Source organism: Eleutherodactylus coqui, chromosome 4, assembly GCF_035609145.1.
Source record: "Eleutherodactylus coqui strain aEleCoq1 chromosome 4, aEleCoq1.hap1, whole genome shotgun sequence".
NCBI classification, from domain to species: Eukaryota; Metazoa; Chordata; class Amphibia; order Anura; family Eleutherodactylidae; genus Eleutherodactylus; species Eleutherodactylus coqui.
In genome coordinates this window covers 20765278-20777916 of record NC_089840.1, presented here as the reverse complement: position 1 = coordinate 20777916, position 12639 = coordinate 20765278, and the positions used below count along the sequence as shown (strand labels likewise).

The following is a 12639-nucleotide window of genomic DNA, read 5'->3' as shown; positions in this document are numbered from 1 at the left end:
CGCTGTGGACAGGGGGCCGTATGCAGTATGGCCAGCTCCACGTGACCGGGTCAGATTTTGCATGCGGGAGCCCGCAGCAGAACCCAACCCTGTGCCCAGCCGTCATTTGTGCGTACCTGCTCTTCATCTTCTTTTTCTGTACTGCGGATGGTCCACATAGCGAGCTGTCAGAAATGCGCAGTACATTCGTTTCTTGCGTTGAGAGACGCACTGAAATAGACCCCATTGTTTTCAGTGCGCTTATCTACATGTGCGATGCTGCAAAATAGAAAAATGATGGCGGGGGTTGTGTGAAGGATGGTGGGGGTAGCAAGGAGAACAGCGGGAGTTGTGTGGAGGACGGAAGGAGTAGTGAGGAGGATGGTTAGGGTTTTGTGAAGGATGACGGGATTAGCGAGGAGAACAGCAGGGGTGGGGAGAGGACAGCGGGGGTATCGAGGAGAACAGCAGGGGTGGGGAGAGGACAGCGGGAGTATCGAGGAAAACGGCAGGGGTGGGGAGAGGACAGCGGGGGTATCGAGGAGAACGGCGGGGGTGGGGAGAGGACAGCGGGGGTATCGAGGAGAACGGCGGGGGTGGGGAGAGGACAGCGGGGGTATCGAGGAGAACGGCGGGGGTGGGGAGAGGACAGCGGGGGTATCGAGGAGAACGGCGGGGGTGGGGAGAGGGCAGCGGGGGTAGCGAGGAGAACGGCGGGGGTGGGGAGAGGGCAGCGGGGGTAGCGAGGAGAACGGCGGGGGTGGGGAGAGGGCAGCGGGGGTAGCGAGGAAAACGGCGGGGGTGGGGAGAGGGCAGCGGGGGTAGCGAGGAAAACGGCGGGGGTGGGGAGAGGGCAGCGGGGGTAGCGAGGAAAACGGCGGGGGTGGGGAGAGGGCAGCGGGGGTAGCGAGGAGAACGGCGGGGGTGGGGAGAGGGCAGCGGGGGTAGCGAGGAGAACGGCGGGGGTGGGGAGAGGGCAGCGGGGGTAGCGAGGAGAACGGCGGGGGTGGGGAGAGGGCAGCGGGGGTAGCGAGGAAAACGGCGGGGGTAGCGAGAAAAACGGCGGGGCTTGTGTAGAGAACGGCGGGGCTTGTGTAGAGAACGGCGGGGCTTGTGTGGAGAACGGCGGGGCTTGTGTGGAGAACGGCGGGGCTTGTGTGGAGAACGGCGGGGGTGGGGAGAGGACAGCGGGGGTATCGAGGAGAACGGCGGGGGTGGGGAGAGGACAGCGGGGGTATCGAGGAGAACGGCGGGGGTGGGGTGGGGAGAGGGCAGCGGGGGTAGCGAGGAAAACGGCGTGGGTTGGGTGGGGAGAGGGCAGCGGGGGTAGCGAGGAAAACGGCGTGGGTTGGGTGGGGAGAGGGCAGCGGGGGTAGCGAGGAAAACGGCGGGGCTTGTGTGGAGAACCGCGGGGTTTGTGTGGAGAACGGCGGGGCTTGTGTGGAGAACAGCAGAGGTAGCATGGAGTATGGTTGGGATTGTGTCAATGACGTAATAACTTAGATCTGCAGATCCTCCATATTCGTGATCGCACGCTCGGGACCTGCTGGACGATTTTAAAAAACTTTCCGAACGGGCCGCTGCATAATTAGGATTATCTTGGAGGTCTTTTTTGGCCAATAATCACAAAAATTATGTACAGCTATTTTTTTTTTGCTTATCATCAGCTTTTGCGACTATTTTTGAATGGCCCAAGACAACTCTCCTTCCTCCAATGTGGCCGAGAGATGCCAGAAAATTGGACGCCCCCGCTGTACGCCGTATGCTTTATTGCCCCTTATGCTAAATTCTGAGAACGTCGCCTCACAGCCCAAAACATTACAAGACAGAAAAAAAATAACCTAATGCTGATAACTACTGTACAAAGGTGAAAATAGACCTGTTGCCCATGGCAACCAATCAGAACTCAGCTCTCATTTTTCAGAAACCCTTTGGAAAATGAAAGCTGCAGCCTGATTGGTTGCCATGGCAACAACCTGAGTATCCACTAGAGCTGCCCCACACTTCACTTACATGTCCGCATTCCCGGAGCCGCTCCTCCTGCTCTGCAGAGACATCATATAGAAAGAAACGGACCGCGCCTATAATAAACCCCGCAGCAGGTTCAGTTTGGTCTTCTTCAAAATGGCCGCCGCAGCTGTGAAGCGGAGCCGTGACGTCACCGGAGCTCTAGTGACGGGATCCCCCGGCTGTCAGTAAGAGATGCGGAGAGCAGAGCTGCCGGCATCATGTTCAAGAGGCAGGAGGAGGCGGACAGGACGATCTTCGTGGGGAACCTGGACTGCAATGTGAAGGAGGAGATCCTGTACGAGCTCTTCCTGCAGGTACGGGGGGAGGGGATTAGTAATCATTTATATTAACATGTTGGTAAAACTTAATCACAATCCTTTTAATTCCCAGCGCTGAGCGATAAGTTATCGCCGCCTGCGGATAAAATGTTCCAATAGTTTTGGCGCTTCAAAAACGTAACTTGCTGCAGTCAGAGTCGCTGCGATGTGAAGAGCATTGGAAATTCGCATTCGCTAAAATATTAAGTGCTGGCCCTTTAAAAAAATAATTTTAAAGGGCACCAGGCGATTTGTCATAGCGTAATAAATCGCACGCATGACACACTTTAGGATAACTATGGAAAGCGCTCAAGTCTAAAAATCTGGGCGTGCCGCGATTTGCGGTGATGCTCATCGATAAACCTGTCATTAAGATAGGTTCATCACAGAAAATCGCAGCGACATTAGTGCTCCCCCCGCGGCGGAATATCGCTCGTGACACTCCGTCCTGCCCCTAGAAACACTCAGCCTAATTGGCCTCTCGTTTTATTCTGCACGCTAAATGCTATTAGAAGAAGAAAAACAGAAAAAGGAAAAAAAAGGTAAAATGCTGTTGTTTTTTTTTTTTTTTTGCTTATTTCGCCTCCCAAAAATGCAATGAAAGTGATCAAAAAAGCCATATATACCCCAAAATTATACCAATACAAACTATAGCTCATCATGCAAAAAAACAAAACCTCACAGAGCTGGATGGGGAAATAAAAAAAGTTATTGGGGGGGAGGGGGGGTGGAATGCAGTGATGTGAGAAAAAAAATCCAAAAAGGGCTTTAAGTGTGCAAAAGTGGAAAAACCTTAAAAAAATAAAGTTGGCATGGTAATCGTACCTCCCTGCAAAAAATTTAGTGCTTATTCCAACGTGCGTATATTGGGCGGGTTTTCACGCCCCGCCGTTTCTCTATGCAGGGGGGGCCAGAATGGGAGCAGTGCACTGAGCTCCTGCCCACTCTCATGAAAACCCGACTGATATACACACGTCGGAATAAGCCCTCACGTTGCATCATTAACGCTATAAAATTTTTAAAAAAAAGGCAGAATCAAGGGGGAGGGGGTGGTTACCTTGCCCTCCAAAAAAAACTAAAGTCATATATTCTATGTCGCCCCAATAAATGGTACCAATAAAAACTACAGCAAAGCGGGCAAAACACAAACTCTCGTATGGCCATGATGGAAAAATAAAGTTATGGTTTTTGAAAAGTGGAGATGAAAATTCCCCCCAAAATCTTCGGTCCAGAATAGGTGGCATCACTAAGGGGTTAAAGCCCATCTGCTGAGAAGGATCTGGCAGGAGTTGAGCTCTGCAGGCTTATTAGAAGAGAATCCTCCGGTGCAGCCTACGGGGTTTATATAGTAACAGCTTGGTCCTGGCGGTCTGGTAATTGCCCCCCGGGGACCCTCCGAGCAGCTGCTGATCTCGCTCTAGTAAATAACAAGGTGGCTGCCGCACATCACCGCTGTCTGTCTCGTCTCCAGGCCGGACCGCTGACCAAGGTCACCATCGCAAAAGATAAAGAAGGAAACTTGAAGTCGTTTGGTTTTGTCTGCTTCAAACACCCTGAATCCGTGCCTTACGCCATATCCCTGCTGAACGGCATCCGCCTATTCGGGAGGCCCATTAAGCTCCAGTATCGCTTTGGTAGGTTCACAGGGACACTGTCTTCAGATAACGACCTCTTGTATAAATCAAGTTTTTATGTTTATTCATAATTTTCAAAATAATTTTTGGTGTTTTTTAAATTTTCAATGTCACAATCCTAATTCTAAAATAAATAAAAAATCCTAAAATCCTGCAGTTCTCACACTGACCACTAGGCCTAGTAGCAGTCTGACCTTTCCTGTTCTGTAGAGAACGTTTCAGCAGTCATCTTATTATCAACACTGAAGGGTAACGCCTACATATACCTATCACCGGATCCAACATTAACAGTAGGTGATGTCACAACTCGCCTCCTCCCCCTCCTTGCACAGGTCGCAGAGAATGCCCACAACACTCTCCCATAGACATCAATGCGGTCCCTCCTGTCTATTCTGTCTATGGCCTATGGGGCTGCTGTAAAGCGTCTCTCTAATGCTGTTAACTAGCTGCTAGTACCGAGAAGAGGGGAACATGATACCTCGATTCACAAGAATGGTAGGGATCTCAGTGGTAAGACCCCCCCCCCACACACACACACACACACCCATGCATCACACTTGTATCACCTGACTTGTGAATAGACAATAAAAGTCAATCTTGGGAACACCCCTTTAATATGGGGACTAAGGGGGAACCCCAGCTACATACATTGTCCTTATGTGTTCATGCTCCACCCTCACTTTAATGGAAGAATATACACCACACAATACCCATATTGGAAGAAACCTTGTGGCTGCTGCCCGGCCCCCCGCCTGCTGCCTGACTGCACTGCCAGGTGCAGGTTGTAACGCCAGCTTGCCCTTGGGCAACCGAGACTCTGCCTGTACCTCTGTGCGGCCCTGCTTCTCTGCAGTCATCCAGGCCACCAAGCTTACTTCCCGCTGGCTTCCACCATTGGCCTTATTGACTCATCACCACCTTGGTTACCAACGTAAAGGGGTCTTGCAGGTAAAAACTATTGATGACCTGTCCTCAGCTAGGGACCCACCGCTTGGTGATTCCTGGCAATCAGCTGATCGCCCGGCCCACTGTCAGTGCAGCAGGGTCGGACGTTGTCATCTTGGTCAGGAGCAAAAGTGCTATAGCTATATTACACTTCTGGCACTTCCAGGATCAGATGAGGAAGACTAATAGGAAGCTTCAGTGCCCGTTGCTTTCAGTGGAAGTAAAGCCGACTATGGCACTTCCGCTCCGGACCCCATGACAATGTCCGGCCCCGCTGCACTGACAGTGGGTTGAGCAACGGGGGATCGTGAGTTGTGGGTCCCCGGTGATTAACTACTGATTACCTATCCTACGGACACCTATCCTGCGTGACCTCCGCTGCCGTGCCTTGTGGGAAATCGTATGTGAAATGGGCAATGTAGTGACAAGCCACATGTTATATACCACAATTTGTAAGGGTCATCTTGGAAGGTCATAAAAGAAACTGCCCCCCCCCCCAAAAAAAAAAATCCGTATTTTATTACAAAGGGTTACAAATTAAAGCCCCCTACCCTTTGAGCTGGATACATGAGCCATCTTGGCTCCCTCACTGTCCTTGCCAGCGAAGGGGAATGTATGGAAGGGTCCCATTTTATGCCGGCCTGCCTCGCCTTCCTCCCCATGTCCCTTCCTATGTGCCCACACCCCCGCCCTTATGGCTCCTAGTTCTTTTTCCTTGCACCTCTAGTTACTTTGTTTTATTCCCCATGTCTCTTCCTATATGCCCGCCCTTATGGCTCCTAGTTCTTTTTCCTTTCCACCTCTCGTTACTTTGTTTTATTCACGTCTCATGCTGCTGTTATAGATTAGCGGGGGAGTCTTTAGATATACTCCCTTATATCCTTGCATATAACCTGTATACAGAACATGAAGCGTTGAGTTGTGGGATTGAAGAAACTAATCAGCTCTATACACTTTTTTTTCATTAAAACTTCCCACTTTCAAGCATTCTGCAAAGCGATAGCCGGCCCAGTCAGCAGGCACGCACCATACAACAAGCCTTTTATGCTTCTGAAAGAGTCTGGATAAAAGGAAATGCTAAGGAGGCAATGTTCCTGGAGGAAACTTAACAAGAGACTCAAAGTATCAAGGCTGAAACACTGACAAACTGCAGACTAAGGAGTTTGTCTTCCGAAATGTCTTTAGATCCAGGCATCAAAGGGTTACTGAAGTAAAAAGTTAACAAAGTCAAAGAAGTAAATTAGTGTCTATTAATAGGAGATGTTTGTCCTCCTTGAGCTTCGTTTGGATTACATAGTGGGTGAGAAATGGGGAAAGGGGGTAATCTTCTGTCTGTCTACAGGAAGCGCACGTCTTCTCCCCCCTCCAGTGCTAGTGCATGTGAAACAATGAACTAGAGGGTCAGGTTGCTTAATCTTTAGCCAATCAGTGTTTTTTCTGTAGAAGACCTCTCTCCTCACTGCTGTGGAGGTAAAGTTTATTTATGCCCTCTCTGTTGGACACTAGAAGAAGTTATTGGGACTCATGCACACAACCATATAGCTGCTTCATACAACCCCAGAAGTGATCCAAAATTGTCCTAGAATTTGCAAATGGCAACATGAATTTGGTCTTGTCACCATTTGTGTCTATAGTGGATCTGGAAGGTTAGCAGACCCCTTCATTTTTTTTACATTTTCTAATAATATGGCCTAGTGCAAATTAAAGACGAAAATGTCAAGTTTTCCCCCATCATTCTGCACTCAATACCCCATAATGACAAAGTGAAAACAGGAAGTTAGAAATGAGTGCAGAATGATGGGAAAAACTTGTTTTTTGTTTTAATTTTGCAGAAGGCCACAACATAACAAAATGTTTAAGGGTCTGAAGACTTTCCAGACCTGCTGTAGTTGCTCTTCAGTGTAAGTTTAGCAAGAAAAATCTGAATTTTATACCTACCGTAAAATCATTCTCAGCCTAGGACCATGTGTATAGCTACTACCACCAGGAGGCGGATACTAAGCAGAAAGTGTTAGCTGCTCCTGCTGGCTATATCCCCCTGCAGGCACCAAGCTAGCCAGTTTGAATGCAAGCAGTAGGAGCAGCAAGTAGGATAAAAACAAGTTAAACAACTTTGAAAAAAATATGTAAATCTTAAATAGTGCAACGAAGCTCCGAACCATGTGCAGCGCCATGGGGGAATGCTCTGGCAAAGGTGAGAACATGGTATAGAGCTGAACGACGTTTGACAATGCTTTGGTTTGGTGCTGTGTCCCCCAATGAACAAGACGGGAAAGAGATTTTACAGTAACTACAAAAATCTGATTTTCTCATCTGTTGCATTGAGCTTTCCTCAGGGGTGTAAAAAGCAAATTGAAATACATATATATGGTCAGCTTACAGCCGTCTGCAAGACACATTGACTGACAGAATTTAGAAAAGGTGTGCAGCTAAGCCCATGTAGCGGCCTTACACTCTTGAAGAGCAGAGGCACCATTATGTACCGCCCAAGAGGCACGCTGCCTTTGGCGCGCTATAGGCCTTCACTGCTGCTGACCTAATCCAATGCAAGATAAAGGATTTGAAAGTCGCTAGGCCATGTCTTGGGCAATCTGGAATAACAGAATGTACGAGTGTCTGAAAGAAGACGTTTGGAAGACGTAAATCTTCAAGGCTCAAACCAAGTCCAATCTACGGAGAGCGAATTCCCTCAGGTGCATAGCAGAAAGAAGCGAAATGATGTCCTCATTGATGTAGAAGGCTGACATCACCCTAAGTAAGAAGGAAGGCACGGGACATAGGACCACCTTGTCTTGATGGAAGACCGTGAACAGAGGCTTGACCGACCAGGCTGCTAGCTCAGAAACCCTACGGGTAGAAGTGATCACTACTAAAAAGGCTACCTTGCAGAACAAAAGACGAGCTGGGATGTTGCTCAACAGCTCAAAAACAGTGACCCCGATTAAGGTCCCAAGAGGGACGGCTGACACCGATACCTGACCCTTTGGGGAACTAAGGCTCAGTCCCATATCCAAGCCTTCTTGTAGTGAAGACAGAAGGCGAGGTTGCGAAAAGAGCATAAAAAAATAGTCGCGTTATTCCGAGTTGATAAACTCGGAAAGAGGAGAATTCCCTAGCCTTCATCGTAGTTTGAATGACTGGCTCGTCAAAACCGCTGGCTCCCAGGACCGCAGCTTCAACCGCCAGGCTGTTAAATGGGGCAGGGACAAACTCGGGTGGAAAAAAGATCCCTGTAAAAGAAGATCTTCTCGAAAGGGACTTGGACTTGAAAACGGAGGGGCCACAGTGAGTTGATGAGCAGGTTGATGAGTTCATGTAGCATATGTGACAAGGCCAGTCTGGCCCAATGAGAATCACCGGCAGACTGTCCAGCTTGACCTTCTTAAAATGTTAAGGTATGAAAGGATAGGGAGAGAAGAGGTTCAGGAACTGAAATTCGGTCCACAGAATTTCTAGGGCATCCACTAACTGAGTTGGAGGGATCTGGACACGTAGACGGGAAGTTTGGGGTCAAATCTATGTCGACATCAGTGCGGGAACTGCACTGAGATGGAGCATGCTGCGTTTTTTTTTTTTTTTCCCCCGGACCAAAAGATCCACAAATCAAATCCGCATGCTTTATTTCATTTGCAGACGCCCGTGTATCCCTATGGGCGGCCTGATTTGCGGATCCTGCCCATGGACATTGGGCCTCACTGCTGCTGTTCTGTCCTACTGATGTGTTTTTGTGTTTTGTTTTTTTTTTGTTTTTTTAAATCCAGGAAGTTCCTATTCTGGTGACCCAAGTAATGTCTTCCAAGGACCGGAGAATGGTTTTGTGCCAAACCAAGCAGATTATGGGTAAGATCTTGGTTAGAATTGGGTGGTAAGTTTATTTTTAGACTTTCTTCCATCCCGAATTATGATTTTCATTGTAGATTCTATCTGTACCCATAGAGATAAATGACAGCGAAAGGGATTGTACCAAGATTGACTGGTATCACTTATCTATAGGATAGTTGATAAGTCTTATCAGTGCAAGTCTCACACCTAAGAATAGGGGTCCCGTGTCCCCTTCATCTCACTGGGTTCACTGCACCCCTCACAGTAAGATTGAGATTGAACTAGGTGGTGGTCACACACGCGGAGTGCCACTCCATTCATCTTATGTGAGACTGTCGGAGATAGCCAAGAGCTTGTGTTCGGCTATTTTCGTCAGCCCCATTAAAATAAATGCTTTTTTAGGTTGTTTTAAAGGGGTATTCAGAGACTCGACAGATGATCGTTGTGGCAGTGCTGCTGTCGTTATGGTCAGCAGAAAGAGCTGACCGTTGTGCTGCTGCCGGGGTCGTTATTGCAGCACAGCCCTTTTGAATTCATTGTAATACCAACCCGGGCCGCTGCACTATGGTCAGAGTGGCATCAGGAATCAGCTGATCGGTGGGGATCTGAGCGGCGGATCTCCAACTATCATATCTTGATGACCTGTTGGTCAATAGAAAAAGTGAACGAAGTCTCAAAATCCCCCTTTAAATAGGACTCATGCAGCCACACGGTGCCTTCTATAATAGTGCCAGTCACACAATGCCCCCACAACCTTGCCAGCATGATAGAGTATAGGAGAATGGCATCACGGGCTTCATGTTGTGCATCTCTATTCTGTATAGAGAAGGCCTCATCCACATCAGCGCTCTTGTTCTTCTGTTCTGCTATTCCGTTAGCAGCAAAATGGGGAAAAAAATGGTTCAGTTTTACTTCCCATGATATTTGGTGGGATTTTCTGAGCATCAGTTTTGCTCAGTTCACTTCGGTTGCGTGTGTGTTCCGTTTCTTTTAATGGAAAAAAGTCTGTTTTGCTATCTGTCTCATTAAAAGAAAAGCTAACCCTCTAAGAATGGAAAGCAGAACGCTGATGTGAATGAGCCCTTTGGTGTGATCGGGACAAAATAATGTCACAGAACAACATTTTTTTCTTTCTCCAGAGTGCCTGTAATGGGGGAACCGTTCCCACCCGGCTTCCCGATGCCCTCCATGGGCAGTAACCATTTCTCAGAGGCGTATTACTATTTTAACGGCATGGTAAGTGATGATGATCAGTTATAATGGGGAAAAGAATTCTGCTATAAAATAGAAAGCAGGGAGCAGGCTGTCATTGAGAAGGGGGAGATCCTGCTGATCACATGATCAGATACTGACCTGAGAGGAAGCTAGAACTTGCTGATGATACGTGTGGGATTTGATCCCTAATATTCCTGACCTCAAAAGGCAGTCAGGATACTCCTCTATGTTCATCAAGAATGTCTAAAAGAACAACTGTTATCCGTAGCAACCAATCAGAGCTCGGCTTTCATTTCTGAAACCGTTGTGGTAAAATGAAAAAGTTGCCCTGTCATTGACTAATTGCTATGGGTGACAGACAGGTTTTCTTTTAGACAGCTTTGATAAATGAGGCCTGTTATTGTTGCTGTCACAATGCAGAAAACCAATCTAGAAATTCAAAATTTTGACTACTTTTATTTATACTGTGAAAACCTGAGGGTTACAAACTTGCTGGGATCACCACATTCCTCAGCAAAATGTGTGACACATACCTGGAAGATACTTCGAAATTCCAGATCCTTGTTTACAACCGGTTGTACCAGTCTTTATTGTCTTCAGGGTGAACTCTTCATTGTCACAATTCAGGAAAAAAGAAATCCTGGCCGTGTGGCCACTAGCTCAACACAGGGGTAGAGTCCCTCTCTAAACTAGGCCTGCACCCTAAAAACCATAATATTGCACACTGTGTATTTTTACCATTTCATGCATCCAGATCCCACAGGCCTTTTTTTTTGCAAGCTTTTGACAGCCGCACTCGCCCACAACAGCCGGAATCGGAGATGACTCTGATCACAGCTTTTAATGATTTAAATGCCGCTCTAAATTCTACAATCATTCGGCTGCCATAAATGTTTGTCTATTAAGATGTGCCTATGGCATGTCTTAATAGTACACCTGTCAAAATTCTGTGTAATTCAATTATATATTATTTCAGTATACTGTATAATCGATTAAACAATCGCAAGTTCAAGTCCCCTACGGGGCAAAAGAGATAGAATTACAAAACATTTTCCTATTTAAAAAAATATAAAATATTAATGGCCCCCTCCGGTGACTATCAGGACCCAACCAATCCAAAGAACGGGGGTCCAGATAGTGATCACATGAATGGAGTAGAAAATGCACATCATCACTCCATTCATTCAGATGACTGTAGCTGAGACTGCTGAGCGCTCGTACTTGGCAATTTCCAGCACTGTTCTTGAGTAGAGCAGCGGTGTGCATGTGCGTCCCCTGCTCCACTCCTATGGGGATTGCCGGGACGCCCATTCTCGTCCCTGATCATAAAGTTATCATCTATCATGGGGATAGCTTTAGATTTTGGTACGACCCCTTTATTATCATGCCGAAAAAAAAACTGCATAAAAAACCCCAATAATTTGGGGCTTTTTTTAAAACTTGCGTGCACAATAACTTGTGATGTGGATTTCATATGTGAATATAGCAAAAACACTTTTTTTTTTTCTGTCTCCTGTTCAGATGAACCAGTTCTTGGCGTTCCAGCACCCTCCACTTGCTGTGGCCGCTCAGGAACCTCCGCCCTGCAGGACCATGCCTTCATGGAGCAAAGAAACCTTTCCTCCGTATGATGAATGCACAGAAAACTGTAGCGCCGGCCCAAGTTCTCAGAGACTGAAATCAAAGATTTCATGTGACCATAAATCTAAGTCAAAGGCCAGTAAGCGCCGGCGAGAAGCCGAGAGCAGCGGCACAGATAGCGATAATAACCTGGAGGCTCAAAAATCCAAGTCTGGCCATAAAGTAAAAAAACGCAAAAAGTCCAAGCGGAGAAAGCTGTGAATCGGCACCCACTCGGTACACTACTAGGTGTACGGCGTAGATGTGGCTCGGAACGGACCCCAAGACTCGGGCTCTGGCATTGCTTTACGTTGAGAAACCTTATTTAATGTGCTGCCAACTTTTCGTAGTTTTCTGATGGCAATCACATTTTTTTTGCACTTTAAATTGGCAGCAAAACAATGACTGGTTACCATATCGGTGTATGACGGTCATGGGCGGCGCGGTGAAGGCGTCTGTTTACAAGTCCCTGCGTAATGCTGTAACCTGAAATATTGCTAAGACAATAAAAGTCTAACTATTAAAATGCCATTAATATTTACTCATTTAACATGTAGCTATTCACCCAGTATTTATAAGGGAATTAGTGTTCCTTTGGTTTGGTCATTTTTGTCTGAACTCCTGGCCTCTTTCTCATCAGATGGTCATGTGATCTCAACTCTGCCCAGCTCAGATCTACTTGGGGTCATGTGTTCAGTTTCTAGTCAGTTGCTCAGTCTGTGTGTAACGTGATCCCTACCACAGAGACTGTTTGCAGAAGGACCCAGAGACTCTTAAGTTACTGATGATGATCACACAGGTATAATAGAGGAGATCACAGCTCATCCTCCTGACTCACATGAGCATAAGATTAGCGCGTATTACACACACTATGTACGCGGTAACTCGCACACAATCAAATACATTGCCTTACGCTGTTTTGCTCACATTTGCGTGTACGCAGCATGTTCTATTTTGCCACATATTGCGAACGAGAGAGACCATTGTTCTCTATGGGTGCGTAATCAACACCGCCATACCCAGTTACATTGTATATGGGCGGTGTATGTACACGAGGAAAAAGTCCAGGAAGACTGCGCACGAGAGCGTGTGTGATA

The 12639-nt window shown here is 47.3% G+C and overlaps 1 protein-coding gene across 1 annotated transcript; it reads left to right on the top strand.

The window, feature by feature from the left end:
* The first annotated feature begins 2095 nt into the window (after positions 1-2095).
* Positions 2096-12068, top strand: RBM11 (RNA binding motif protein 11). The gene is made up of 5 exons (XM_066599123.1): positions 2096-2303; positions 3778-3940; positions 8647-8725; positions 9847-9943; positions 11444-12068. The coding sequence occupies exons 1-5, from the start codon at positions 2208-2210 to the stop codon at positions 11762-11764; spliced, it is 756 nt and encodes a 251-aa protein (XP_066455220.1). The 5' UTR covers positions 2096-2207; the 3' UTR covers positions 11765-12068.
* Positions 12069-12639: the final 571 nt, after the last annotated feature.